The sequence below is a fragment of the Symphalangus syndactylus genome, chromosome 18, assembly GCF_028878055.3.
Source record: "Symphalangus syndactylus isolate Jambi chromosome 18, NHGRI_mSymSyn1-v2.1_pri, whole genome shotgun sequence".
NCBI classification, from domain to species: Eukaryota; Metazoa; Chordata; class Mammalia; order Primates; family Hylobatidae; genus Symphalangus; species Symphalangus syndactylus.
This window is the reverse complement of record NC_072440.2, coordinates 18,879,317-18,906,221: the sequence shown is the minus strand read 5'-3', so window position 1 is coordinate 18,906,221 and position 26,905 is coordinate 18,879,317. Positions and strand designations below refer to the sequence as shown.

Sequence of the window (26,905 nt, the reverse complement as noted above, 5' to 3'; positions counted from 1 at the left end):
GCCAAAGGAGTAATGTTGTCATTAGCAGGACAGCAAGACATTCATCTCAAAAAAAAAACACTGAAACATATCAGAGAATGAATGGGAAGAATCAGTGGGATGCCTAATGAAACATTATTTCTAAAATTTTTACATTCTTAAACAAAATTAGTTTTAGAATATGTGGTATAGTTTGGAGTGCTAGCTTTAAAAAGGGCTACTCAGGGAGTTGGGCTTGTCAGAATAACTTGTCTGACATATGTAGAACCACTTCATGGTTGTTGTTTTTTTCTTTTTTTTTTTTTGAGACAGAGTCTCGCTCTGTTGCCCAGGCTGGAGTGCAGTGGCGTGATCCAGCTCACTGCAACCTCTGCCTCCCAGATTCAAGCTATTCTCATGCCTCAACCTCCCTAGTAGCTGGGACTACACGTGTGCGCCACCACGCCTGGCTAATTTTTGTATTTTTAGTAGAGACGGGGTTTCACCATATTGGTCAGGCTGCTCGTGAACTCCTGACCTCGTGATCTGCCCTCCTTGGCCTCCCAAAGTGCTGGGATTACATGCGTGAGCCACCATGCCCGGCCCACTTCTTGATTTTCAACTACAGCAGCAAACAGATTTTTGGGGAAATAATAAGAATGCAACTGTGTGGCATAAAATATAAGACAATGCTTTCAGCATTTACCGTTTCATCTCTATTGTCAACTATAATGGCAGAAGCCAGGTGTGGTGGCTCACGCCTGTGATCCCAGCACTTTGGGAGGCCTGGGCAACATAATGAGACCTTATCTCTACAAAAAAGTAAGCAAAATTAGCTGAGTGTGGTGACACTTGCCTGTAGTCCTAGCTACGCCTATAATTCTAGCACTTTGGGAAGCTGAGGTAGGAGAATTGCTTGAGCCTGGGAAGTCAAGGCTGCAGTCAGCTGAGATTGTGCCACTCTACTTCAGCCTAGGCAACAGAGCAAGACCCTGTCTCAAAAATAAAATAAAATAGAAATAAAATAAATAAATAAATACAATGGCAGAGACAATACAGTTACAGTCAATATAATATTTAAAATGATGAAAAGATTGATTCTAGAATGGGTTATAGATGATAATTCCCAAATCTTTTTCCCTTAAGAGTTTCAAAATCAGCTGCCCATCTTTCAGCGATAGTTTAATTGTAGCTGTCTCTTGACCAAGGGATGCATTTTATTTTTAAAACTTGTTAAATATGGTTGATTTTAATAATATCTAAAAGACAAATATATTATTTTGGTGGTGGTAAGATTTTTATACTATTTAAAAGATTAAAATGATGCTTGATAACAAGTTTGGAGAGTTAGGAAGAAAAATAAAAAATAAATAAAATGATGCTTGAGACCAGGAGGTCAAGGCTGTAGTGAGCCATGATTGCGCCACTGCACTCCAGTATAAATAAAATAAAAAATGAAATAAATAAAATGATGCTTGAGCCCAGGAGGTCAAGGCCGTACTGAGCCATGATTGCCCCACTGCACTCTAGCCTGGGTGACAGAGTGTTACCCTATCTCAGAAGAATTTAAAAAGTAAAATGTGTCAAATAACAGAAATTGGAAGTGGTTTGAACCTGCCTAGACTGTTGGGTAAGCTTTTTCAAAATATACATATGTGCTAGGACTGTATAAAGAGCTGTTGAATGAGAATCTTAAAGGGAGGGCTTAAAACATGTGTTTTTGTTTCTGTTTTTTTGAGACAGGGTCTCACTCTGTTTCCAAGGTTGGAGTACAGTGCCGAGATCACGGCTCATTAGAGTCTTGACCTCCTGGGGTCAAACAATCTTCCTGTCTCAGCCTCCTGAATAGCTGGGACTATAGGCATGCACCATCATGCCCAACTAATTTTTGTATTTTCTATAGAGATCGGGTCTCACTGTGCTGCCCAGGCTGGTCTTGAACTCCTGGACTCAAGCAATTCTACCACCTTGGCCCCCCAAAGTGCTGGAATTATAGGCATGAGCCACCATACCCAGCCGGAACATGTGTTTTGAAGAGCTCCCCGGGCGTTTCTCACATACACCACTAACCTAGTGGGTACTCATTTTAGCTAGGTGCATGAGATGCCTGATGACTTAAGGGGACAAGCCAAATCTGTGGCCACTGGCCATGTTTTAAAGCAGAGAATGTGCCTTCCCCATGCCTCTGTAATCTCATCCCCAGTCACTCAGTCCTTAAATTCATTCACATCTTTATCATCACCACCACCATCAAATGAGTGATGACGTTACATTTATCTAACCATTTCAACACTTTTTTAATAGCGTATGCCTGATAGAATAGTAGACTAAAAGTTTTGTACCCTACAGGTTTTAAATTTAAGTTGAAGGTCTACTTTTTCTATAAGTACTTCACCATGAAGCCCACCTGTTTTTATAAAGTAATATATTTTCTTTTCTTACCCCAATGTACCTGTGTAATTTTATTTGTTTTTGTTTTTGTTTTGAGATGGGATCTTGGCTCTGTCTCCCAGGCTGAACTGCAGTGGCACGATCATATCTCACTGCAGTCTCGACCTCCCAAGCGATCCTCCCACCTCAGTTTCCCAAGTAGCTAGGACTACAGGCATTAGCCACCATGCCTGGCTAATTTTTTGAATTTTTGTAGAGATGGGATCTCACTGTGTTGCCCAGGCTTACTTATATAATTTTTTTAAATCACTGTATTCATAGTGATTATGTTTCCTCTTGTCTTCATCTCCTGATTCAATTTTAATGCAGAGTAAATAATGTAGTCTCTATGTAAATAAATTTATAGATGAATAAAACTTTTTTACTTACATGTCTAGTATATATTGACAGACCATTTCAGGACGCCATTATACCAATAATCTATAAACTGCCATCTAGTGAAGAATTATAGAGGATTTCCCTGTTTGCTTGTTTTTAAGCCCTAGGGAGAAATAGAAAATCTTGAAATATAATAAAGTTTTCATGTAGTGTAAATACTAGAAAACTAAAAATAAATGACTTGGCTAGGCACGGTGTCTCACACCTATAATCCCAGCACTTTGGGTGGCCAAGGTGGGCCGACTGCTTGAGGCATGGAGTTTGAGAACAGCCTGGCCAATATAGTGAAACTCCATCTCTACTAAAAAAAAAAAAAAAAAAAAAATTAGCCGGGCATGGTGGCGCATGCCTGTAATCCCAGCTACTCAGGAGACTGAGGCATGAGAATCACTTGAACCCAGGAGGCAGAGGTCGCAGTGACCTAAGATCGTGCTGCTGTGCTCCAGCCTAGGCAACAGAGCAAGACTCTGTCTCAAAAAATAAATAAATAAATGACATTTATATTTCTCTTTTTTACCTTTGTGTGTAGTCCTCATTAACACTGAGAAACTCTCTGAGGTAAAGACTGTCAAGAATCAGCCCTAGACAAGAATCAGCAGCTACCTAAAGAAATGAATAATAATGAAAAGTTTCTGAATGGTCAATGGAAACTCATTTCCTAACATGTGAAAAAGCCAAAGACTTCCAGCTCTTCTGTATAAATAATTATTTTGATCTCATTTGTTGTCATAATAGTGGTTGTCCATGTAAATTTTACTCTTCTAAGATCCTGCCTGGCTTTGGATTACCAGGATGACAGCCAGTTCAAGTGTAAATTTTTTATTTTGGTAATAATTATAGCTAATATTTATGTAGTGCTAAGTGTTATGTTTTAAGTGTTTTATGAACTTATATAGTCCACCTAACAACTTTGTGAAGTCAGTGCTATTGTTATTTCCATTTTACATGAGGAAACTGAGGCACAGAGAAGTTTGGTAGCTCTTTCCAAGTCACTCAGTGAATTGCTAAGCCAGGATTCCAACTCACAAAAACCTAACTCAGAATCTACACTTTTCAACCACAAGACCCTGCATAATACCTATGCCAAAAAATACTATCTGGTAATATTTTTTAAAGTATTTTCTTTTCTTTTCTTTTTTTTTTGAGACGGAGTCTCGCTCTGTCACCCAGGCTGGAGTGCAGTGGCGCAATCTCGGCTCACTGCAAGCTCTGCCTCCCGGGTTCACGCCATTCTCCTGCCTCAGCCTCTCCGAGTAGCTGGGACTACAGGCGCCCGCCACCACGCCCGGCTAATTTTTTTGTATTTTTAGTAGAGACAGGGTTTCACCGTGGTCTCGATCTCCTGACCTCGTGATCCGCCTGCCTCGGCCTCCCAAAGTGCTGGGATTACAAGCGTGAGCCACCGCGCCCGGCCTTAAAGTATTTTCTTGTTACATTTTTTATAAGAAGGCATCCAACTGAGAGAAGTCTTAGTATAAAAGTTATTTCAAGTTTGGAGAGCATTATACTTTTTTTAAATAAGGTAAAATTTATATGCAGTGAATTTCACAGATCTTATATATGCAGTTCAGTGAGCTTTAACAAAGGTAACCTATAGCTCAGTCAAGATATAGAACATTTCCATCGTCCTGGAAAGTTCCCTCATGCTCCTCCAGTCAGTCTCCACCTTCATAGGCAGCCACTCTTTTGGTTTCTGTCATCATAGACTATTTTGCCTTTTCTTGACTTCATGTAAGTAGAATCATACAGAATCATAATTATGTATGTAGCCTTTCTGTTTGTTTAGTTTTGCTCAACATACACAATTCTATTTAGAGTATTTTTTTACTCGGTCATTTCATTTTTTCTGAGAGGCCTGTTTTACATTATAAAGGAAACACTAGCTTTTTCTTTCACCCTATTGTCCAACTGCACCGTAATAGTTTATTAATTACTTCCTTATATGCTGTGAAAATTACCTAATATTAAGCAGACTTCTTTTCAAAATCAGACCATGTTAAAATTCTAATCTAGTTAGTTTCAGGAAATAATTAAAAATACATACCTAGATTGTAGCAAAGACCTGTATCATTTCATCCATTTTCAGTCTTTGTTATATCTTCCTTTCTGGGTGTTTTGTGTAGCTGGTAAAATATGAAGAACATTACTGCTTTTCTCTTCGAGAGGCACGATCCTAAGTGTCCTGGAAGAGCTTTCCTTCTTGGCTGCAGAATCTCGGAACTGATAGTGAGACTTTGCAGAGTCCAGCTTCCAATATCTAGGCTTTTGATTGGCTCAATAAACTTGTTAGAAGAGCCTTTCCATCCTAAGTGGTTCCACATCATAAAATGCTGACTTTGTTTTTTAATTCTTTACAGTTTTACCAAGTTGCCAGAGGATCTGTTGAGATACAGTTTTATCAGAAGAAATTCAGGCCAGATTGACTATAAAGTTGAGTTCTGTGATCAAAGGCCATAACACCTTCCAAGTTTACTCCTAGGGTTTAAAGGTCATTGCTTTAATACATTTTTTTTTCCTCCTTCACATGAAAAGGTTTCTTTTTTCTTGAGTAAATTCTTTGTTTCTGGGTACAGTGGCCCACGCCTGTAATCCCAGCATTTTGGGAGGCCGAGGCCGGTGGATCACCTGAGGTCAGGAGTTCAAGACCAGCCTGACCAACATGGTGAAACCCCTTCTCTACTAAAAATACAAAATTAGCCGGGCATGGTGGCACATTCCTGTTATCCCAGCTACTTGGGAGGCTGGGGCAGGAGAATCGCTTGAACCCAGGAGGCGGAGGTTGCAGTGAGCCAAGATTGTGCCATTGCACTCCAGCCTGGGCAACAAGAGCAAAGCTCTATCTAAAAAAAAAAAAAAAAATTTGTTGTGATGGAGAGTGCTTTGTTGCATTGAGATTTTAGAAGTTTAGAAGCATTTACTTAATGATCACTCAATAGTGTTGATAATTAATAGGTTTGGGAAAATATAGCCAGTGTTTTAAATATTTCTCATGTAGTCAATTGTATGAAATTGGATTCAGCAAACATAGGAATACTTTGAAGGGTATAAAAGATGGTTTTTTGGATCCTGCTTTGATTTCCAAATAATTTTCTTGTTTTAGAAGTAACTTCCTGATATGTGTTAATGTATACTGTTATTAATGAAAATGAGAGGTAACACATGCGTTGAAGTTATTAAAATTATGGATTTTCTTCTGAAATTAAAAAAAAAGAATTGATTTTTAAATTTCTTTCTTTTTTTTTTTGGAAACCGAGTCTTACTCTGTCGCCCAGGCCAGAATGTAGTGGTGCGATCTCAGCTCACTGCAACCTCTGCCTCCTGAGTTCAAGCAATTCTCCTGTCTCAGCCTCCACAGTAGCTGGGACTACAAGTGTGCGCCACCATACCTGGCTAATTTTTTGTATTTTTAGTAGAGACAGGGTTTCATCGTGTTGGCCAGACCGGCCTTGAACTCCTGACCTCAGGTGATCTGCCTGCCTCAGCCTCTCAAAAGTGCTAGGATTATAGGTGTGAGCCACCGCACCCAGCCGATTTTTTAATTTCTTTTTATTTTATGGACTATAGCTGTGAAATAGCCAAAAGCAAAGTTCAGGAAAGGAAGAAAATAAAAAGATGAAAAAAAGGAAAGTTCAGATAGTTCATCAGTTATAACCAGCCTCTGCTTTTGTAAGAGTATTTACTACTTGAGTAAATTAGGAAATTTTCAATGTTGAGTAGCAGTGGCAGACTTAACATGAATAATTATCAAGGAAATAAATAGCTCTAGTACAAAGTTCAGTATTCTGCCTAAGAAACCTAGGAGACTCTTAGGTAGCTCAATCTTGAAAGAAAAAAATGTGATATGATCTCTTCTTGGCTCCATTTTGTTGCTTCAGCTGCTTCACATTGGCCCATAAGGCCCCAACTTATCTCTCTCTCTTATTTCTTGCCAACTTCATCAACAAAAACATAAATTTGTTTCTATTGTAGATGTCTGAAAAGTTAAATAAAAATATTTTATTAATGGAATACAAGTTACAGAATTTGCTGGTGAGATAAACTATATATAGGTAAAACAATTAGATCCTGGGCCATGGGACATGGGTCATACCTGGAAACCCAACACTTTGGGAGGCCGAGGCAGGCAGATTGCTTGAGACCAGGATTTCAAGACCAGCCTGGGCAACATGGTGAAACCCCGTCTCTACTAAAAATACAAAAATTAGGCCAAGCACGGTGGCTCATGCCTGTAATCCCAGCACTTTGGGAGGACTACGCGGGCAGATGATTTGAGGTCAGGAGTTTGAAACCAGCCTGGCCAACATGGTGAAATTTTGTCTCTACTGAAAATACAAAAATTATCCAGGTCGTGTGGTGCACACCTGTAATACTAGCTATTCGAGAGGCTAAGGCAGGAGAATCGCTTGAACCGGGAAGTTGGAAGGTGCAGTGAGATGAGATCTCACCGCTGCACTCCAGCGTAGGTGACAGAGCAAGACTCTTTCTCAAAAAATAATAGCAATAAATAAATAAAAATACAAAAATAGTTAGGCCTGGTGGCTCACGTGTGTAATCCCAGCTATTTGGGTAGCTGAGGTACAAGAATCACTTGAACCCAGAAGGTAGAGTTTCAATGAGCCAGGATCGTGCCACTGCTCTCCAGCCTGGGTGACAGAGCAGGACTCTGTCTCCAAAAAAAAAAAACAACAACAAAACAAATCTAAGGTAATCATATACTGAACATGAGTACTAAGGAAATTCAAAGATCTTTGACCAAGCAGTTTTTCTCCTGGGACTATCCCCATAATAATTAAAGCACCAGTACATGGGACATAAAAGTACTAAGATATTTATTACAGCACAAAAAGCTGAAAGCAGTTTGAATTCCTACAGTATAGAAATGGCTGAATAAGTTATGGTCTATTCACCCCAAGAAATGTCATGGAGGCATCAAGCAGAATGAGTTGAAGCTATACCAAACGACTTGAAGGATAAGAATTCCACGACATGTTGTTCTGTTGAAAAAGGAAGATACCAAAAAGAGTGTGTAGTGTCCCATTTTGTAAAACAGTAGTGATCCAGAAAGCCCCAAATGCATGTATGTATGATTATGTGAGAGTTGAGAAAACTCAGAAAAGATACATACTAGATTGCAAACCTGGGCAAGGTGTTGATGTGAGTAGGAGACGGGAATAGGAGTAAGGAGCCAAACAATGAAGGAAAGAGGGGAAAACATTTATTGAAATAATTCAGTATTACATTTATATACAACTATACGGTGTGTGTATATAAGGAAGTCAAATCGTTACCTTTTTAAAATTAAGAGGGGGCTGGGCGTGGTGGCTTACACCTGTTTAGTTTCATTATATAAAATCTCTGCAATAGGCAAATCCATAGAGACAGATAATAGATTAGGAGTTGCCAAGGGCTGGGGGATTGTGAGAAAATGGGGAGTAACTGCTCATGAACATGGAGTTTTTTTTTTTTATTGAAATGTTTTAAAATGCATTGTGGTGATGGTTGCACAATTCTGTGACTATACGAAAAACTCTTAAATTATATACTTTTATTTTATTATTATTATTATTATTATTATTTTTTGAGATGGAGTCTTGCTTTGTCGCCTAGGCTGGAGTGCAGTGGCGGGATCTTGGCTCACTGCAACCTCTACCTCCCAGGTTCAAGCGATACTCCTGCCTCAGCCTCCCGAGTAGCTGGTATTACAGGCATGCACCACCACACCTGGCTAATTTTTGTGTTTTTTTAGTAGAGATGAGGTTTTACCATGTTGGCCGGGCTGGTCTTGAACTCCTGACCTCAGGTGATCTGCCCGCCTTAGCCTCCCAAAGTGCTGGGATTTCAGCCATGAGCCACCTCAGCTACTTGGGAGGCTGAGGTGGGAGAATTTCTTGAGCCTGGGAAGCAGAGGTTTCAGTGAGCCGAGATCATGCCACTGCACCCCAGCCTGGGCAACAAGAGCGAAACTCCGTCTCAAAAAAAAAAAAAAAAAAAAAAAATTATATTCAATGAATATAAGTGAGTGAGTAAGAGAATGAGCCAAAGACCTGGAAGAGATCTAAGGGGTCCATGATTCCAGATTTCAGGCGGGGCCACATTCAACTATCATTTCTTCCAAATTTTTGCAGTGGAATAGAAATTTGAAACCTGGTTATCTCCTTAATTCTCCATGTTCTGTGAGGAGATTTGGCATAAATTGAACAATTGGACTTGAGTATTTCCATCTAATATTAAACTACCTTAAGTACTTTGGCACTGCAGAAATGTAAAGCATCCCTTTTATTTGTCATTTCTAGGGGAGGTAACTCCAGGACTATCTCAGGTGGAATATGCACTTCGCAGACACAAACTAATGTCTGTGATCCAGAAGGAAGCTCAAGGGCAGAGTGGGACAGACCAGACAGTGGTTGTGCTCTCCAACCCTACATACTACATGAGCAACGACATTCCCTATACTTTCCACCAAGACAACAATTTCCTGTACCTGTGTGGATTCCAAGAGCCTGATAGCATTCTTGTCCTTCAGAGCCTCCCTGGCAAACAATTACCATCACACAAAGCCATACTTTTTGTGCCTCGTCGAGATCCCAGTCGAGAACTTTGGGATGGTCCGCGATCTGGCACTGATGGAGCAATAGCTCTAACTGGAGTAGATGAAGCCTATACGCTAGAAGAATTTCAACATCTTCTACCAAAAATGAAAGGTAACGAATGGGAGAAGAAGTCACATTACAAACCAGATTGGAATTAAAACCTTTCTTGCCTGTTTGGACAAGTCCTTAATTTCGTTATTGTAGCACCACCATGAAAAGACCATGAGCGCCATGAAAGAAATGTAAAGTCTTTTCCAGAAGATTGAGCTTCTTTAAAGATTTCATTTATGCCTGGTGCATTGGCTCACACCTGTAATCCCAGCACTTTGGGAGGCTGAGGCAAACAGATTCCTTGTGGCCAGGAGTTCATGACCAACCTGGCCAACATGGCGAAACCCTGTCTCTACTAAAAATACAAAAATTAGCCAGGCATGGTGGCGGGCACCTGTAATCCCAGCTACTCAGGTGGCTCAGGCAGGAGAATCACTTGAGCCCAGGAGGTGGAGGTTGCAGTGATCCGAGATCATGCCACTGCATTCCAGCCTGGGCAACAAAGCAAGACTGTCTTAAAAAAGAAAAAAGATTCATTTATTCATTTGCAGGAGGTTACAGTGAGCCAATGAGCCAAGATCCCACCACTGCACTACAGCCTAGGCGACAGAGCAAGACTCCATCTCAAAAATAATAATAATAATAATATGAAAGTATATAATTCAAGAGTTTTTGGTATAGTCATGGAATTGTGCAACCATCACCACAATGAATTTTAGAACATTTCAATAAAAAAAAAAACCTCCATGTTCACTGGATTATTCATTAATGGAGATTGTTACCTATCCTAGTTTGAAATCTCAGAGAATTTTCTTTTAAAGCAAAGGATAAGCCAGACACAGTGGTGTACATCTGTAGTCCAGCTACTCGAGAGGCTGAGGTAAAAGGACCACTTGAGGCCAGGAGTTCAGGTCCAGACTGCACAACGTAGTGAGACCCCATCTCCAAAAAATAAATGAATTAAGGACAGGATGGGCATGGACCACTCTTAAAGATTACTGACCAGCTTCTTGATATTTGACTACTACTTCTTACCTTAGTGCTCTTGCCAACTCTTCAAACGGAGGTACTGTTCTCCAAGAACAATCCATGCATCACAGCATCAGAATCACCTGGTAATGCATATTAAAATTAAAAATGCATAATATGTAATAGAAATTAAAATCTCAGGCTTCCACCTCCTATCTACTGAATCAGAATCTGCATTTTAACAAGATCTTTTGTGGTTCATATACAGTTGAGTTCTTTTTTTGTTTTTTTTTTTTAGGCAGGGTCTCACTCTGTCACCCAGGTTGGGATGTAGGTGTAGTGGCACACTCATGGCTCACTGCAACCTCGAACCCCAAAGCTCAAGCAGTCTTCCTGCCTCAGCCTCCAGAATACTGGGATTACCTGGGCACACCACCATGTCTGGCTAACTTTTTTTATTTTTTGTAGAGATGGAGTTTCACTTTGTTGCCTAGGCTGGTTTTGAACTCCTGGCCTCAAGTGAGCCTCCCACCTCAGCCACCTGAAGTGCTGGGATTACAGGTGTGAGGCACCGTGCCTGGCCACAGTTGAGTTCTTGTCCCTCAAAGAAATTACTTTCTCTACAGTTATTCTGGTGAAATTTTAATCAGTCTGAATGTTTTGAGATTTTTCTTCTGGGAATTTTTTCAGAACCTACGCCACATTATAAACTCTTTAGTAATTCTTAAAAAACTTTAGCTCTGGGAAGCATTTTATTTTTTGAAGTATCTTATTTGGAAAATAAGATAGATGCTCAAGTTTAAAAATACTGATTTTAGGCCAAGATAATGTATAATTATAAAGTTTTTGTTTGATTTTTCTTACATGGGTTACAAATCATTTCTGAAGTTAGCTTCTAAAAGAGAATTCCAAAAATGTTTTTCACAATCATGAAATATATTAGACTGTTTCCTGTAAAGGCTCTTTTGGAAGAAAATACTCATTTGAATATGTAAGTTCTAATACATTTTATTAAATTCTTTTTATTATAGAAATGTTTTCCATTTTATAGATAATTAGGTTGTTCAATTCACTGAACTTTCTTATGTCTTCAAAATCCACATAAATGTGGGGCATAGAATCATTTTCTTTGTAGCTTTTTTATTTCTTACATTAGTTGCTACTTCTCATATTCTATTGTCTAAATTTTATTAACTCAGTGTAGTTACAATCTCATGTAAAATAAATTTCTCTACTTCTGGGTCACCATTCCTTTTTTTTTTTTTTTTTGAGACAGAGTTTCGCTCTTGCCCAGGCTGGAGTGCAATGGCATGATCTCGGCTCACCGCAACCTCCGCCTCCCAGGTTCAAGCAGTTCTCCTGCCTCAGCCTCCCGTGTAGCTGAGATTACAGGCACGCACCACCACGCCTGGCTAATTTTTGTATTTTTTTAGTAGAGACAAAGTTTTACCATGTTAGTCAGGCTGGTCTTGAACTCCTGACCTCAGGTGATCCACCCCCCTCAGCCTCCCAGGGTGCTGGGATCACAGGCGTGAGCCACCGCGCCTGGCCGAAATCATATTTATTGAAAGGTTTAAAAACCTTTAAAAAGGTAAGCTATGATTTCATATACTTTGAATAGGTAGTAGAGATTGTTTTACTTTTTAAAAATTACAACAATTGGCCAGGTGCAGTGGCTCACGCCTGTAATCCCAGCACTTTGGGAGGCCAAGGCAGGCGGATTGCCTGAGATCAGGAGTTCGAGACCAGTCTGGCCAATATGGTGAAACCCCGTCTCTACTAAAAATACAAAAAAATTAGCCGGACGTGGTGGCATGCGCCTGTAATCCCAGCTACTTGGGAAGTTAAGGCAGGGGAATTGCTTGAACCGGGGAGGTGGAGGTTGCAGTGAGCCGAGATCGCGCCATTGCACTCCAGCCTGGGCAACAGAGCAAGACTACGTTTCAAAAAAAAAAATATTACACGACAATTAAATTTCCATCTATCATAAGTAGGAAAGTGTTTCCCATGTAATATATATTTAGAATCATTTTAAAAATGAAAATATGTAGGACATAGAATCACATAGGACATAGAATCATAGAATCAGTGCATATCCAATCAAAGTTTTCTGGATTTTTTCCCCTCTACTTTCCCCAAAGTACTTTTTAGTCATATAAAATATTCAGACCTTCTCACTTGGATTGTTAGGAATACTGTTTGTAGCCTGCTGTTAGAAAAAGAGAACAAATGTAGATCTGGTATTAAGTGCAAATCATTTTTATAATGAGCCTTTATATCATATATCTTAGGCGAATACAGACCATTTCCTTAGGTCTCTAAAGTTGAAAGCGGAACTGTGATTGTTTACAAAGAGAATGTATAGCAGATGCAAAGGGAGAAGTGAGGAAATATCAACTGTAGTTTTTCCATAGCAATGAATAATTGCTCCAGAATGGGAGGAGAACCCTTTCCTCTAGTACTGAGATCATTATGTGAAAGGATGGGACACTTTACCCATAAAGTCATGATCTGAGTATGTTTTTCTGTCCTTCTGTGTGCAATTACTCAACAAGTGCCTCTAGCTCAGTAAGTGGTGGTGAAGAATGGTTGTTTTAATTGTTTAATTCAATAATGAAGGCCGGGCGTGGTGGTTCACGCCTGTAATCCCAGCACTTTGGGAGACTGAGGCAGGTGGATCACAAGGTCAGGAGTTCGAGACCAGCCTGGCCAATATGGTGAAACCTCATCTCTACTGAAAATACAAAAATTAGCTGGGCGTGGTGGCAGGTGCCTGTAGTCCCAGCTACTTGGGAGGCTGAAGCAGAAGAATTGCTTGAACCTGGGAGGTGGAGGTTGCAATGAACCGAGGTCTTGCCACTGCACTCCAGCCTGGGCAACAGAGCAAGACTCCGTCTCCAAAATAGAGAAAGAGAAAATCAAAGCTTGAATAAAGCTTTAGTCCCATGTATCGTCCTTTATAAAGAACACTGAAGTTTAGGGGCAGACAAGCTATATATTCAGTCTTAGAATATCTTGCCATTTTCGGGGAATGACCTTTCTAGTGATTTATAATCAAACCTTTATTGCTTCAGTCCTGAGAGAGTCTTAACTGTCAACACTTTAGATTCCACATTACAGGTTTTATAGTTTTGACTCTTGTTCAAGTCATTATGACAGTTAATATTTCTTGTTGCTGGTAGTTTTATTTTAAATTTATTTTTTGGCTTCTCATTCTAAGCTGAGACGAACATGGTTTGGTATGACTGGATGAGGCCCTCACATGCACAGCTTCACTCTGACTATATGCAGCCCCTGACTGAAGCCAAAGCCAAGAGCAAGAACAAGGTTCGGGGTGTTCAGCAGCTGATACAGCGCCTCCGGCTGATCAAATCTCCTGCAGAAATTGAACGAATGCAGATTGCTGGGAAGCTGACATCACAGGTATGATTCCTATTGAAAAAGTTTTTCCAGCCGGGCGCGGTGGCTCACGCCTGTAATCCAAGCACTTTGGGAGGCTGAGGCGGGTGGATCACGAGGTCAAGAGATCAAGACCATCCTGGCTAACATGGTGAAACCCCCGTCTCTACTAAAAAAATACAAAAAATTAGCTGGGGGTGGTGGCAGGAACCTGTAGTCCCAGCTACTCGGTAGGCTGAGGCAGGAGAATAGTGTGAACCCGGGAGGCGGAGCTTGCAGTGAGCCGAGATCGGGCCACTGCACTCCAGCCTGGGCGACAGCGAGACTCCGTCTCAAAAAAAAAAAAAAAAACAAGAAAAAAAGAAAAAGTTTTTTCCAGATTGAAAAAATCGTAAGCTCTTAAGGTTCAGTAAGCACCTTGAGGTCATATACCCAATGCAGCAGTCTCCTCACCTCAGATGGGCATCTAGCCTCTGCTCCAGTGTGTAGTGAACATACCTAGAGACTTGCTTAATACCTTGCAAGAGAAAGTAAATCTGCCTTCTCTTAAGATGGTTCTTTGACCCATCAATCTTAATTATTTCTCCTTAGAACGACAGAAATTAATACTGTTTCCTTTTCTTATAGTTACACTAATAGTGTCAGTTAAACAGTTTGGTTCTAAGAAAGACTCAGGACCCAAAGTGAGAATGCTTACAGATCTGCAGTTTGTTATAGGAAAAGGGTAAAAAATAACCATAGTATGAAAGTAAGGATATATATCACAGCCAATGGCTATCTCAAAGCAAGGAGTCTAGAGAAGCCAGGTGCAGGCTTCTATGGTCCTCCCTAGGTAAGGGCCAGGCAGGATGTATCTTTCTCTTACAGATTAGGAATCACCAGTGTTATCAGACTCTCCTCAGGCTGCCATTACAAAATATCACAGTCTGCATGGCTTAAACAAGAGAAATGTATTGTCTCATAATTTTGCAGTCTAGAAGTCCGAGATCAAGGTGCCATCATGGTCCATTTCTGGTGAGGGCTCTCCTGGCTTACAGAAGGCCGCTTTCTTGCTGTGTCCTTACATGACAGTGAAAGAGGCCCTTTTTACAACTCCATAGTCCTATCAAATTAGAGCCCCACCCTTAATTACCTAATTTAACCTTAACTACCCCCTAAAGACATAGAGATTAGACCTTAAACACATTAATTCTGGGGGAAACACAATTCAGTCCATGACACATGCAACAGAATACCTCAGAATGAGAGACTCCAAAATGGAATCTCAGCTAGGGATTTTTGTTTTTTTGGTCACATAATCATATTCCTGCTACATAACAGTAAAGCGCCCCCGCCCCCCCCGAGAGTTTTCACAGAGACCAAGTGTAAACCATAAATCTCACTGGCAAACTGATACAAACTACCCCAAAACTCCTTATTTCATTTATTCTCTCCAAGGTGTTGGCCACTGACTCAATTTAAAAAATTTTTTTTACTGTGGTGAAATGTGCATAACATAAAATATATCATTTTAACCATTTTTAAGTATGCAATTCAGTGACATTAAGTACATTCACATTGTTGTGCCCACTTTTTCCTGACTTTTTCCATCATTCCAAATAGAAACTGTACAGATAAATAATAACTTCCCATTCTCTCCTCCTCCAGCCCCCAGTAACCTCTACTTTCTCTATGAATCTACCTATTGTAGCTACTTCATATAAATGGAATCATACAACATTTGGCTTTTTGTGACTGGCTTATTTCACTTAGCATAATGTTTTTAAGGTTCTTCAATTAGAATTTCATTCTCTTTTTTTTAGATAGAGTCTCGCTCTGTTGCCCAGACTAGAGTGCAGTAGTATGATTACAGCTCACTGCAGTCTCAACCTCCTGGGTTCAAGTGATCCTCCCACCTTAGCCTCCCAAGTAGCTGGGACCATAGGTGCATGCCACCATGCCTGCTCATTTTTTAAATTTTTTGTAGAGACAGGGTTTCTCAGTGTTGTCCAGGCTAGTCTCGAACTCCTGAGCTCAAGCAATCCGCCCACCTCGACCTCCCAAAGTGCTGGGATTACAGGTATGAGCTGCCGTGCCCAGCTTCATTCTTTTTAAAGACTGAACAATATTCCATTGTATGTGTATGCCATATTTTATTTGTCTATTCATCTATTGATAAACATTTGGTTTCTTTCTATCTTTTTTTTGTTTTTACTATTGTGAATAATGTTGCTGTGAACGTAAGTGTACACATATCTTGTGTTCAAGTCTCTTTTAATTCCGTTTGGTATATACACACAACTGGAGTTGGTAGATCAAATGGTAATTTTATGTTTAATATTTTGAGGACCACCATGCTGTTACCCATAGTGGCTGCACCGTTTCACATTCCCACTAGCAGTGCACCAAGGGTTCCAATTTCTCCACTCTACACCAACATTTGTTCTGTTTTTGTGGTAATAGCCAATCCTAATGTGTGTGAAGTGGTATCTTATCGTGGTTTGGATTTGTATTTCCCTAATGATTAGTGGTGTTGGGCATCTTTTTATGTGCTTTCTGCCTTCCTAATGGTTTGTTTTGTTTTTTCTTTTTGAGACAGTGTCTCAGTATCGTTCAGGTTGGAGTGCATGGTGAGATCATAGCTTACTGCAGCCTTGAATTCCTGGACTTAAGGGGTACTCTTGCCTCAGCCTCCTGAGTAGCTTGGATTACAGGCACATACCACCATGCCTGGCTAATTTTTTAGGTTTTTGTAGAGATGGGGTCTCACTATGTTACTCAGGCTGGTATTGAACTCCTGGCCTCAAGAGATCTTCCATCCTCAGCCTCCCAAAACACTAAGATCACAGGCATGAGCCACCATGTCCAGCATCCTCTTAACACTTTCAGTCAGTATGTTTCCTGCCACACCTTGACCAAGGAAGGAACTTTAGCAAAATAGCTCTGGCTGATTCTAAGCCTGGAATTAGCACAACAGTTCACTCTGCCCCCATAACCAATATTAACTCTATTTTTTGATAAAACAGTAATCTTGAGTTGACAAGTTACTTCACTTCTCAATATCATATAGATAATCAAAATACATAGACAAGCAGGATGTAGTGGCTCACCCCTATAATCTCAGCACTGAGGCCAAGGTGGGAGGATCACATGAGGCAGCGAGGAGTTAGAGACCAGCCTGGCAACATGGCAAGACCTCACCTCAAAAAAATTTATTTTAATTGGCCAGGCATTGTGGCATATGCCTGTAGTCCTAGCTACTCTGGAGGCTGAGGCAGAAGGATCACTTGAGCCCAAAATTTTAAGGTTACAGTGAAGTATTATCGCATCACTGCACTCCAGCCTGGGTGACAGAGTAAACCCTGTCTCTAAAAAAATGCGTACACAGAATCCAAACATTTACAATGATCAGTGAAGGGTTGGTACTGATTTAAACAGACAGCTGAATTATCCAATTATGCTTTCCTGTGTTTTTGTACGAACTGTACGGTCCTTTGGTCTCCTTGATCCACAATTTTCTGCACTTTATGGTATATATCTGCTGAGTTATTAAAAATAATAATTAGGGCCGGGCGCGGTGGCTCACGCCTGTAATCCCAGCACTTTGGGAGGCCGAGGCGGGCGGATCACCTGAGGTCAGGAGTTTGAGACCAGCCTCAACATGGAGAAACCCCGTCTCTACTAAAAATACAAAATTAGCCGGGCATGGTGGTGCATGCCTGTAATCCCAGCTACTGGGGAGGCTGAGGCAGGAGAATTGCTTGAACCTGGGAGGCGGAGGTTGCGGTGAGCCGAGATCGCGCCATTGCACTCCAGCCTTAGCAACAAGAGCAAAACTCTGTCTCAAATAATAATATAATAATTAATAATAATTAATCAAGTCTAAATATTCATCAAGCCAATTCTCCTCCATAGGAATAACATCACAACAGGACTTTAATTCAGTCTGTCAGTATATTTGATCATCATCATCAGTATTATACTAAATTTTACAAGCTCCTAAAATATTAATTTTACCTGACCCCTGTATTACATCATATAGCAGTACCATTGAAGTGAGAAGTCAGACAAAATTTAGCTGCTAAAGGATTACATTAAAATAAAAGTTAAGGCCAGGTATGGTGGCTGACACGTGTAATCCCAGCACTTTGGGAGGCTGAGGCAGGAGAATCACTTAAGCTTAGGAGTTCAAGACTAGCCTGGGCAACATGGAGAGACCCCCATCTCTACAAAAAATTTTTAAAAATAGCTAGGTGTGGTGTTCCCAATTGCTTGGGAGGCTGAGGTACGAGGATCACTTGAGCTGGGGCAGTTGAAGCTGCGATGAGATGTGATCGTGCCACTGCACTCCAGCCTGGGCAACAGAGTGAGACCACATCTCAAAAAAGAATAATAAAATTTTAAAAAATAAAATTAACAAATAAGACGGCTGGATGCAGTGGCTCATGCCTATAATCCCAACACTTTGGGAGGCCAAGGCGGGCAGATCACTTGAGCCCAGGAGTTCAAGACCAGCCTGGGCAACATGGTGAAACCCTGTCTCTGCAAAATACAAAAAAATTAGCTGGGCATGGTGGTACGCACCTGTAGTCCCAGCTACTCAGGAGGCTGAAATGGGAGAATCACATGAGCCCAGGGAGGTTGAGGCTGCAGTGAGCTGAGATTGCACCACTGCACTCCAGTCTGGGTGACAGAGTGAGACCCTGTCTCAATAAATAAATAAAAGAAGACAAAATCATGGTGTAATTATTTTGTCTTTCCCTATGCAATTTACCTCTTCTCATATACTGTATATTATTTCTCATAGGAGTCTAGATCAGAGGTCATATCTCTGCTCTTTCAAGATTCAAAACATCTTGAAAACAGCCAGATTACCTTCTCAAAAAGTTACATGATTTGGCCGGATGTGGTGACTCATACCTATAATCCCAGCACTTCGGGAGGCCGAGACTGTTGGATCACTTGAGCCCAGGAGTTTGAAACCAACCCAGGCCTCATAGTAAGACCCCGTTTCTACAAAAAAAAAAAAAAAAAAAAAAAAATTTTTAATTAGCTGGATGTGGTGGCACATACCTGTAGTCCCAGCTACTTCGGAGGCTGACATGGGAAGATCACTTGAGCCCAGGAAGTCAAGGCTGCAGTAAGCCACGATCATGCCACTGCACTCTGGCGTGGGTGACAGAGACCCTGCCTCAAAAAGTTACATGGTTTAGCTGGGCATGGTGGCTCACACCTGTAATCTCAGCACTTTGGGAGGCCGAGGCGGGCGGATCACAAGGTCAGGAGTTCGAGACCAGCCTGGCCTATATGGTGAAACCCTGTCTCTACTAAAAATACAAAAATTAGCTGGGTGTGGTGGTGGGTGCCTGTAGTCCCAGCTACTTGGGAGGCTGAGGCAGGGGAATCGCTTGAACCCGGGACGCGGAGGTTGCAGTGAGCAGAGATCGCACCATTGTACTCCAGCCTGGGTGACAGAGTGAGACTCTGTCTCAAAAAAAAAAAAAAGGTTACATGGTTTGACAGATGTCGATTCTCAGTGAGAAGGATTCTGCAACAGAACTCATTTATCTACCACAGAAAACACTAGTCCTGTTTAAAGTTTGTCCAGGACCCACAAACTACACTACAGGAAAAGAATGCTTGGCCCTCAGTTGCATTGTTGGAGCTGTTAAAAAGCACCTCAACAGGTTGCATCCTTTAGTTAGAATTTCCATAGACCAGAGGTTCTGTGAGTCTCCCATGCATGCACAACGTGGGTTTCTGCCATGGGAATCACTGGCAGTCATGCTTGGGATACCTTGGACTCCATTTAAATTAAGATATCTGTAATGCAGCTTGTGTTAACATGCAGGCTTTTTCCCGTTGTTGGGTTGGTTTGGGCGTGTTGTCATAGTGCATGCTGTAAATTGTTAAGACCCATTTTGATAGCGCTGTCTATCATTTCAAACAGCCTGCCACTTTTGTTCTTACTCCTGAAATAGGATGCCTTCGAGGCACACTTATTGGCATTGGCAAGTCTATTTATCTTTCTTTTTCTTTTTCTTTTTTTTTTTTTTGAGACGGATCTCGCTCTGTCACCAGGCTGGAGAGCAGTGGCACAATCTCAGCTCACTGCAACCTCCGCCTGCCAGGTTCAAGCGATTCTCCTGCCCCAGCCTCCCAAGTAGCTGGGACTACAGGCGTGCGCTACCACGCCCAGCTAACGTTTTTGTATTTTTAGTAGAGACAGGGTTTCACCATTTTGGCCAGGTTGCTCTTAATCTCTTGACCTCGTGATCCGCCCACCTCAGCCTCCCAAAGTGCTGGGATTACAGGCATGAGCCACCGCGCCCGGCTGGCAAATCTGTTTCATCAGTATGTCTTTCCTCATTAAAAACAAATCCCCCTGGCCAGTTGCTCCTAGCCTGGCTCCTAATTCCACTAAGGCTCTCTTATTTTGAGTGTGGGAACATGACATGTCACCATTAAATATTAGTACAACTAATATTTGTACAACTGTTTAATTTGTACAATTGCTTTACTACAACTAGAAAATAAATTTGGGACCCCAGAATACTGAGTTCCCCAGGCTTAGGTCATATGAGTGGTGGTTACACCTAAATAGACTCAATTGAATGTACTTTGCAGAATCATCCACATTGAATTTTGAATTCTCAGGAATATAGGCCCACCAAGTTATACCTTGTTATTTATTTTTGTCACTGAGGGCAAGTGTCCCAATTTTCTCTCCACCTCCTTATGCCTATTTACCCACAATAACAATGGAAATAGTTATTTCTATACATATTATAACAGATGGAACACGGCATGAGATAGCATTCTATCATCATATTCTGGTAACCTTTGTAAAACTGTTATCATCTTAATTAATGGTTATATGTGTTAACTGAGATTATTATTCATTGATTTTCAAATTTAACTGGCTAAATATTCTCACAGGTTGCTTTCCCAACACAGATCCTTTTTAATAGATACATACGGCTGGGCGCTCATGCCTGTAATCCCAGCACTTTGGGAGGCCGAGGCGGGCGGATCACCTGAGGTTGGGAGTTCGAGACCAGCCTGACTAATATGGAGAAACCCAGTCTCTACTAAAATACAAAATTAGCCGGGCATGGTAGTGCATCCCTGTAATCCCAGCTACTCGGGAGGCTGAGGCAGGAGAATCGCTTGAACCCAGGAGGTGGAGGTTGCAGTCAGCCGAGATGGCACCATTGCACTCCAGCCTGGGCAATAAGAGTGAAACTCCATCTCAAAAAAAAAAAAAAAAAAAAAGATGCATCCTGTGAAACAGGAATCAAGATATAGCCTTATTTGTAGAATTCCACATAGTCATGGATAGATGTCACATTTCTTTTTCTTTTTTGTTTTTTGTGTTTTGAGATGGAGTGTCACTCTTGTTACCCTGCTGGAGTGCAATAGCATGATCTTGGCTCACCACAACCTCCACCTCCCGGGTTCAGGTGATTCTCCTGTCTCTGCCTCCCGGGTAGCTGGGATTACAGGCATATGCCATTACACCTGGCTAATTTTGTATTTTTAGTAGAGACAGGGTTTCTTCATATTGGTTAGGCTGATCTAGAACTCCCAACCTCAGGTGATCCGCCCACCTCGGCCTCCCAAAGTTCTGGGATTACGGGCGCGAGCCACTGTGTCCAGCAGCTGTTCCATTTCTTCATCCATTTTGAGGACATATATCACTCCTGGAAGTGTGCTTGTTAGATTGGCTATTGCCTAGCTCTCTTTTTGGCTCTTCAAAAGAGGAAGAGAATGCTGGACATGGTGGTGATGCCAGTAGTCCCAACTACCCAGGAGGCTGAGGCAGGAGGATCACTTGAGGCCAGGAGTTAGAAGCTATAGTAGACTATGATACAGGTGCTGCTATGATCGTTTCTGTGAGTAGGCGCTGCATTCACAGGCAACACAGCAAGACTCCGTTTCTTAAAAAAGAGGGGATTTCATAAGTTCTTTACCCCAAGGGGTATCTGAGTTAAAGTAAAGAGAGAATATTATTCTCTTGCTTTAAGCATCTCTTGAGGCTCCAGAAGCATCTGTTGAGCTTCCATACCACTCATTTATTGACTTCTTTGCCCTTAGCAACAACCTTGCCTTTCTTAATCGTTTTTAAAATTTTTTTATTTATATATAAAGTGTGCAACATATTTTGATATACCTATGCATAATACAGTGGTTACTGCAGTCAAGCAAATGCATTTATATTAATTTGAATGCAAACTTTTCCTGCTGAAGGAGACTTCCTTGGTCAGCTGTTGAGCTAGTCTAATCATAGGGAGATAAATTGGATAAATACAGAAAATGGCACTATACTGTTGGCAGCCAGGACAATTTTTATTAATAGTTTAAGCTTCAGTGGAGCCCACTGGTATATGTCATTGTTCAGTGTGTCACTGGCTGGCTTGAGTTCCTCCACCCATTTCATAGACTTGGTTGCCATTTCAAGAGATCAAGTTAGGCCATCAACTGTTGGTTCCAATCACCTTAAAATTCTGGCATAGAGTTTCTTTGGTATTAGCATGCCCTACTTTGATTTTTCCCTCAGAATTTTCATAGAGATTTCCAAAGAGCAGCCCCTCACATGGAGGGCCCTTTTATTGTCCAGTTATTTGTGACCCACTTGTTAGACCAATTACAAGTCCATTAGTGACAGCCCAAGAATCAATATTTACCCAAATAATAGGGCTTTTGTGTCCAGTTCTTCTATCAGGACTATGATTGTAGCCTGTAATTCAGCCCTGTTGACCCACTTGTTCTTAACTTTTTCCATAGGATTTTACTTTCTTTTTTTTTTTTTGAGATGGAGGCTTGCTCTGTCCCCCAGGCTGGAGTGCAGTGGCGTGATCTCGGCTCACTGCAAGCTCCGCCTCCCGGGTTCACGCCATTCTCCTGCCTCAGCCTCCCGAGTAGCTGGGACTACAGGCGCCCGCCAACACGCCCGGCTAATTTTTTGTGTATTTTTAGTAGAGACGGGGTTTCACCGTGTTAGCCAGGATGGTCTCGATCTCCTGACCTCGTGATCCGCCCGCCTCAGCCTCCCAAAGTGCTGGGATTACAGGCTTGAGCCACCACGCCCGGCCAGGATTTTACTTTCTGCTGGACTCTGAACATGTACTTTTCATACAGAATTGCCCTCAGTTCTAGAACAGCCATCTGTGAAGCAGTCCAATTGCCTGGCATCTGTGGGCAAATAATTGAAAGGAGGGATCCTAGGAGGAAAAGACTACTTGCTTATGAATCTGATGATTCTTTCACATAGATCCCCTGGTAGCAAGCTGCATATAGTTCATTGCCATTTTATGACACAACTTCTTTGGACATTGTCCATCTTATTGAAATGCATTTCTTTTTTTCTTTTTTTTTTTTCAATAGAGATTACCACTTTTCTTTTTTTTTTGAGACAGAGTTTTGATCTGTTGCCCAGGCTGGAGTGCAATGGCGCGATCTCAGCTCACTGCAACCTGTGCTTCCCGGGTTCAAGTGATTCTCCTGCCTCAGCCTCCCGAGTAGCTGGGATTACAGACACCCGCCACCACGCCTGGCTTATTTTTGTATTTTTAGTAGAGACAGGGTTTCACTATGTTGCCCAGGCTAATCTTGAACTCCTGACCTCAGGTGATCCATCCGCCTCAGCCTCCCAAAGTACTGGGATTACAGGCATAAGCCACCGTACCCGGCCCAGACTTTTTAAATTAAAAAATTTATAACTTTTTTTAAAAATTGACTTACAAACTTGAACCCTGGACTCTCAGATTAAAAATCTGATGCTCGACCAACTGAGCTACGCAGACTTCTAACCAAACTTTTTATCCCTTTCACAGCAGCATCCCCACATCCCAGGAGTTAATTCTGTCATTCTTAAATGCTTCATTAAGAGGCCCAGACAGTATTGTACACTGTCTTACTCCATCCAGTAGACGTAAAAGAGTTTCTTCTCCACCTCCAGGCCATTTTACTCACACATTTGTGAAAGGTCTTGTGTTCCCTGCCAGGAGTTGGGGTTATGAGATCCTGGCCTACATATCAATGTTCTTCATCTATTACCATGCTGATATTAAAACACAGCATTTTGACATCTGATGTTAGAGACTCATTGGAACCTTTCTCTTTCTAAAATTCCTTTAAACTCAGATAATAAACATATCTGCCTTGGGATTTTTATAGTCTGAGGAGTTTAATGACAGGCAGTTGTGGATCCCAAACCTTCCTGTAAAATTCTATCGGGATTGGCCCTCTTGTCAATTTTTGTATTATTATTTTTGGAGAAACAGGGTTTCACCGTGTTGGCCATGAGCTCCTGAGCTTGAGCACTCTGCCCACATTGGCCTCCCAAAGTGCTGGGATTACAGGCATGAGCCATCACACCTGGCCTCTATGTGTTTTTTATTTAATCGTGGTGAGATGCATATAAAATTTTACTATTTTAGGCCAAGCACGGTGGCACATGCCTGTAATCCCAGCACTCTGGGAGGCTGAGGCAGGCGAATCACTTGAGGCCAGGAGTTTGAGACCAGCCTGGGCAACAAGGCGAAACCCCATCTCTACTAAAAATACAAAAAATTAGCTGGGCATGGGACACATGCCTGTAATCCCAGCGACTTGGGAGGTGGAGGTTGCAGTGAGCCGAGATCATGCTATTGCACTCCAGACTAGGCAACAGAGAGAGACTCTGCAAAAAAAAAAATTTAACCATTTTAGCCATTTTTAAGTGTATGTCTCAAAAATGGCTAAGATGGAAATTCAGTAACATTAGGTATATTCACACTGTGTGTGACTATTACTACTATCTTTTTCAGACTTTTTTTATCCCAAATAGAAATTGTACTCAATAAATAATAACTTCCCATTCTTCCCTCCTCCCAGCCCCTGGTAACTTTTACTTTTTCTGTGACTGCCTATTCTAGCTACTTCATATAAGTAGAATCACACAGTATTTGTCTTTTTGTGACTGGCTTTCTTCACTTAGTAAAATGTTTTCAAGTTCATCTGTGTTGTAGCATTTTTCAGAATGACATTCCTCTATGGCTGAATGGTATTCCATTGTATGTATAAGACAATGTTTCCTTCATCTTTTCTTTTTTTTTGAGATGGAGTCTCACTCTGTCACCCAGGCTGGAGTGCAATGGCGCAGTCTCAGCTCACTGCAAGCTCCGCCTCCCGGGTTCACGCCATTCTTCTGCCTCAGCCTCCTGAGTAGCTGGGACTACAGGCGCCCACCACCACACCTGGCTAATTTTTTTTTGTATTTTTAGTAGAGATGGGGTTTCACCATGTTAGCCAGGATGGTCTCGATCTCCTGACCTCGTGATCCACCCACCTTGGCCTCCCAAAGTGCTGGGATTACAGGCATGAGCCACCGTGCCCGGCCCTCCTTCATCTTTTCATCTGTCATTGGACACTTGGGTTGCTTCCATCTTTTGGGCTATGGTGACTAATGCTGCTATGTACCTGGGTTTACAAATAATTATTCAGGTCCTTGCTTTCAGTTCTTTGGGGTGTATACCCAGAAGTAGAATTGTTAGATCTGTGGTGATTCTGTATTTTGTTTTGTTTTGTTTTTCTTTTTTTGAGACAGAGTCTCCATTTGTTCCCAGGCTGGAGTGCAGCAGCACCATCTTAGCTCACTGCAGCCTCGAACTCCTGGGCTCATGTGATCTTCCCACCTCAGCCTCCTGATTATATATTTAATTTTTTGAGAAACCACCATACAGTTTTCCACAGCAAATGGACCATTTCACATTTTTACCAGCAATGCACAAGGGTTCCAGTTTTTCTACATTCTTGCCAATCAATACTTGTTATTTTCTGCCTTTTGAGTACTAGCCATCTTAACGGGTGTGAAATGACATCTCATAGTTTTTATTTGCATTTCCTTAACAATTAGTGATGTTGAGCATATTTTCACATATTTTCATGTGTTTATTGGTTATTTATATATCTTATTTGGAGAAATACCTGTTCAGTTCCTTTGCCCATTTTTTCAAATTGGGTTGGATTTTTTTGTTGTTGAGTTGTGGGAATTCCTTATATGTTTTTGATATTAACTCTTAATCCGATATATGGTTTGCAAATATTCTCCCATTATGAGGGTTGGCTTTTTACTATTGATAGCGTCCTTTAGTGCTCAAAATGTTTTGATTTTTATAAAGGCCAGTTTGTTTTTTTGTTGTTGTTAACTGTGCTTTTGGTGTCATATCCAAGAAAATATTACTAAATCCAGTGTCACAAAGATATTCCCCTATGTTTTCTTCTAAGAGTTTTATAGTTTTATGTTTAGGTCTTTGACCCATTTTGAGTTAATATTTATATATGGTATAAACTAAGGATCTAACCTTATTCTTTTTCATGCCCCCTTTCTTTCTTGATTTTATTTCTTTTGTAAAGTCCTAAACTTACTATCTTTTTATTATCCAAGAAGTTGGGATAAAAGATCTTAAACTGCCTTTTTACATCTTCCTGAGATCTAACAGCAAAGTCACATATGAAGTTCATGCTGGTGGATGCCTTCTATCACAGTATCAGTCATAACCTGGGTGAGGGGTATCCCATAATGGAGTTCATTTCTGTCCTCATACAACCAGAACCATACTGTCTGCATCCACAGCATTTCTGTAGCTTCAGGAGGCACTGACTATGTGACGAGGGAGGGGCAGGACAGTTGCCCATATCTAGATACGTATGATAGGCCCCTCCCTTCATCCATTTTAATAAACTAGAGGTTTCCCTGTGAACCTTTCTCTCTCACTCAGCAATATTCAAAATGAGAGATACTGTTCTTTGATCTAAAATTCTCAGGAACCATTTTTAAAGAGTGCCTCAGGGTATTGCATGTAATAATCTAGAAAATGGCTCATTTTCTTCACTGAATAGCCCCTTACGTCCATGGTTTTTCACATGTCGCTTTCAACTTGCCACTCGAATTATTTTAGCTGTGGTTGGTCTCAGTTGACTATCAAAAAAAAAAAAAAAAATGATAGTAGCCCAGTTTCTTTGGGTTAGAGCTCCATCTGTTGATCAAAAAGAGAAGCTCATCTAAGAGATTCTGAGCTTACTTTCAGCCAGCACTGAAGGCACTAACCAAACTACTGAATATTTAGCAGACCTACCAGCGATTC

At 41.2% G+C, this 26,905-nt stretch overlaps 1 protein-coding gene across 7 annotated transcripts in view; it reads left to right on the top strand.

Annotated features, from left to right (window-relative positions):
* The window catches only part of XPNPEP3 (X-prolyl aminopeptidase 3), a 75,821-nt gene that overhangs the window by 16,741 nt on the left and 32,175 nt on the right, over positions 1 to 26,905 (top strand). For all 7 annotated transcript variants that reach the window (XM_055252775.2, XM_055252777.2, XM_055252778.2 and 4 more), the window contains 2 exons: positions 9,081 to 9,488; positions 13,618 to 13,820. In XM_055252775.2, the coding sequence (XP_055108750.2) occupies positions 9,081 to 9,488; positions 13,618 to 13,820 (611 nt within the window). The remainder of the gene's footprint in view (positions 1 to 9,080; positions 9,489 to 13,617; positions 13,821 to 26,905) is intronic.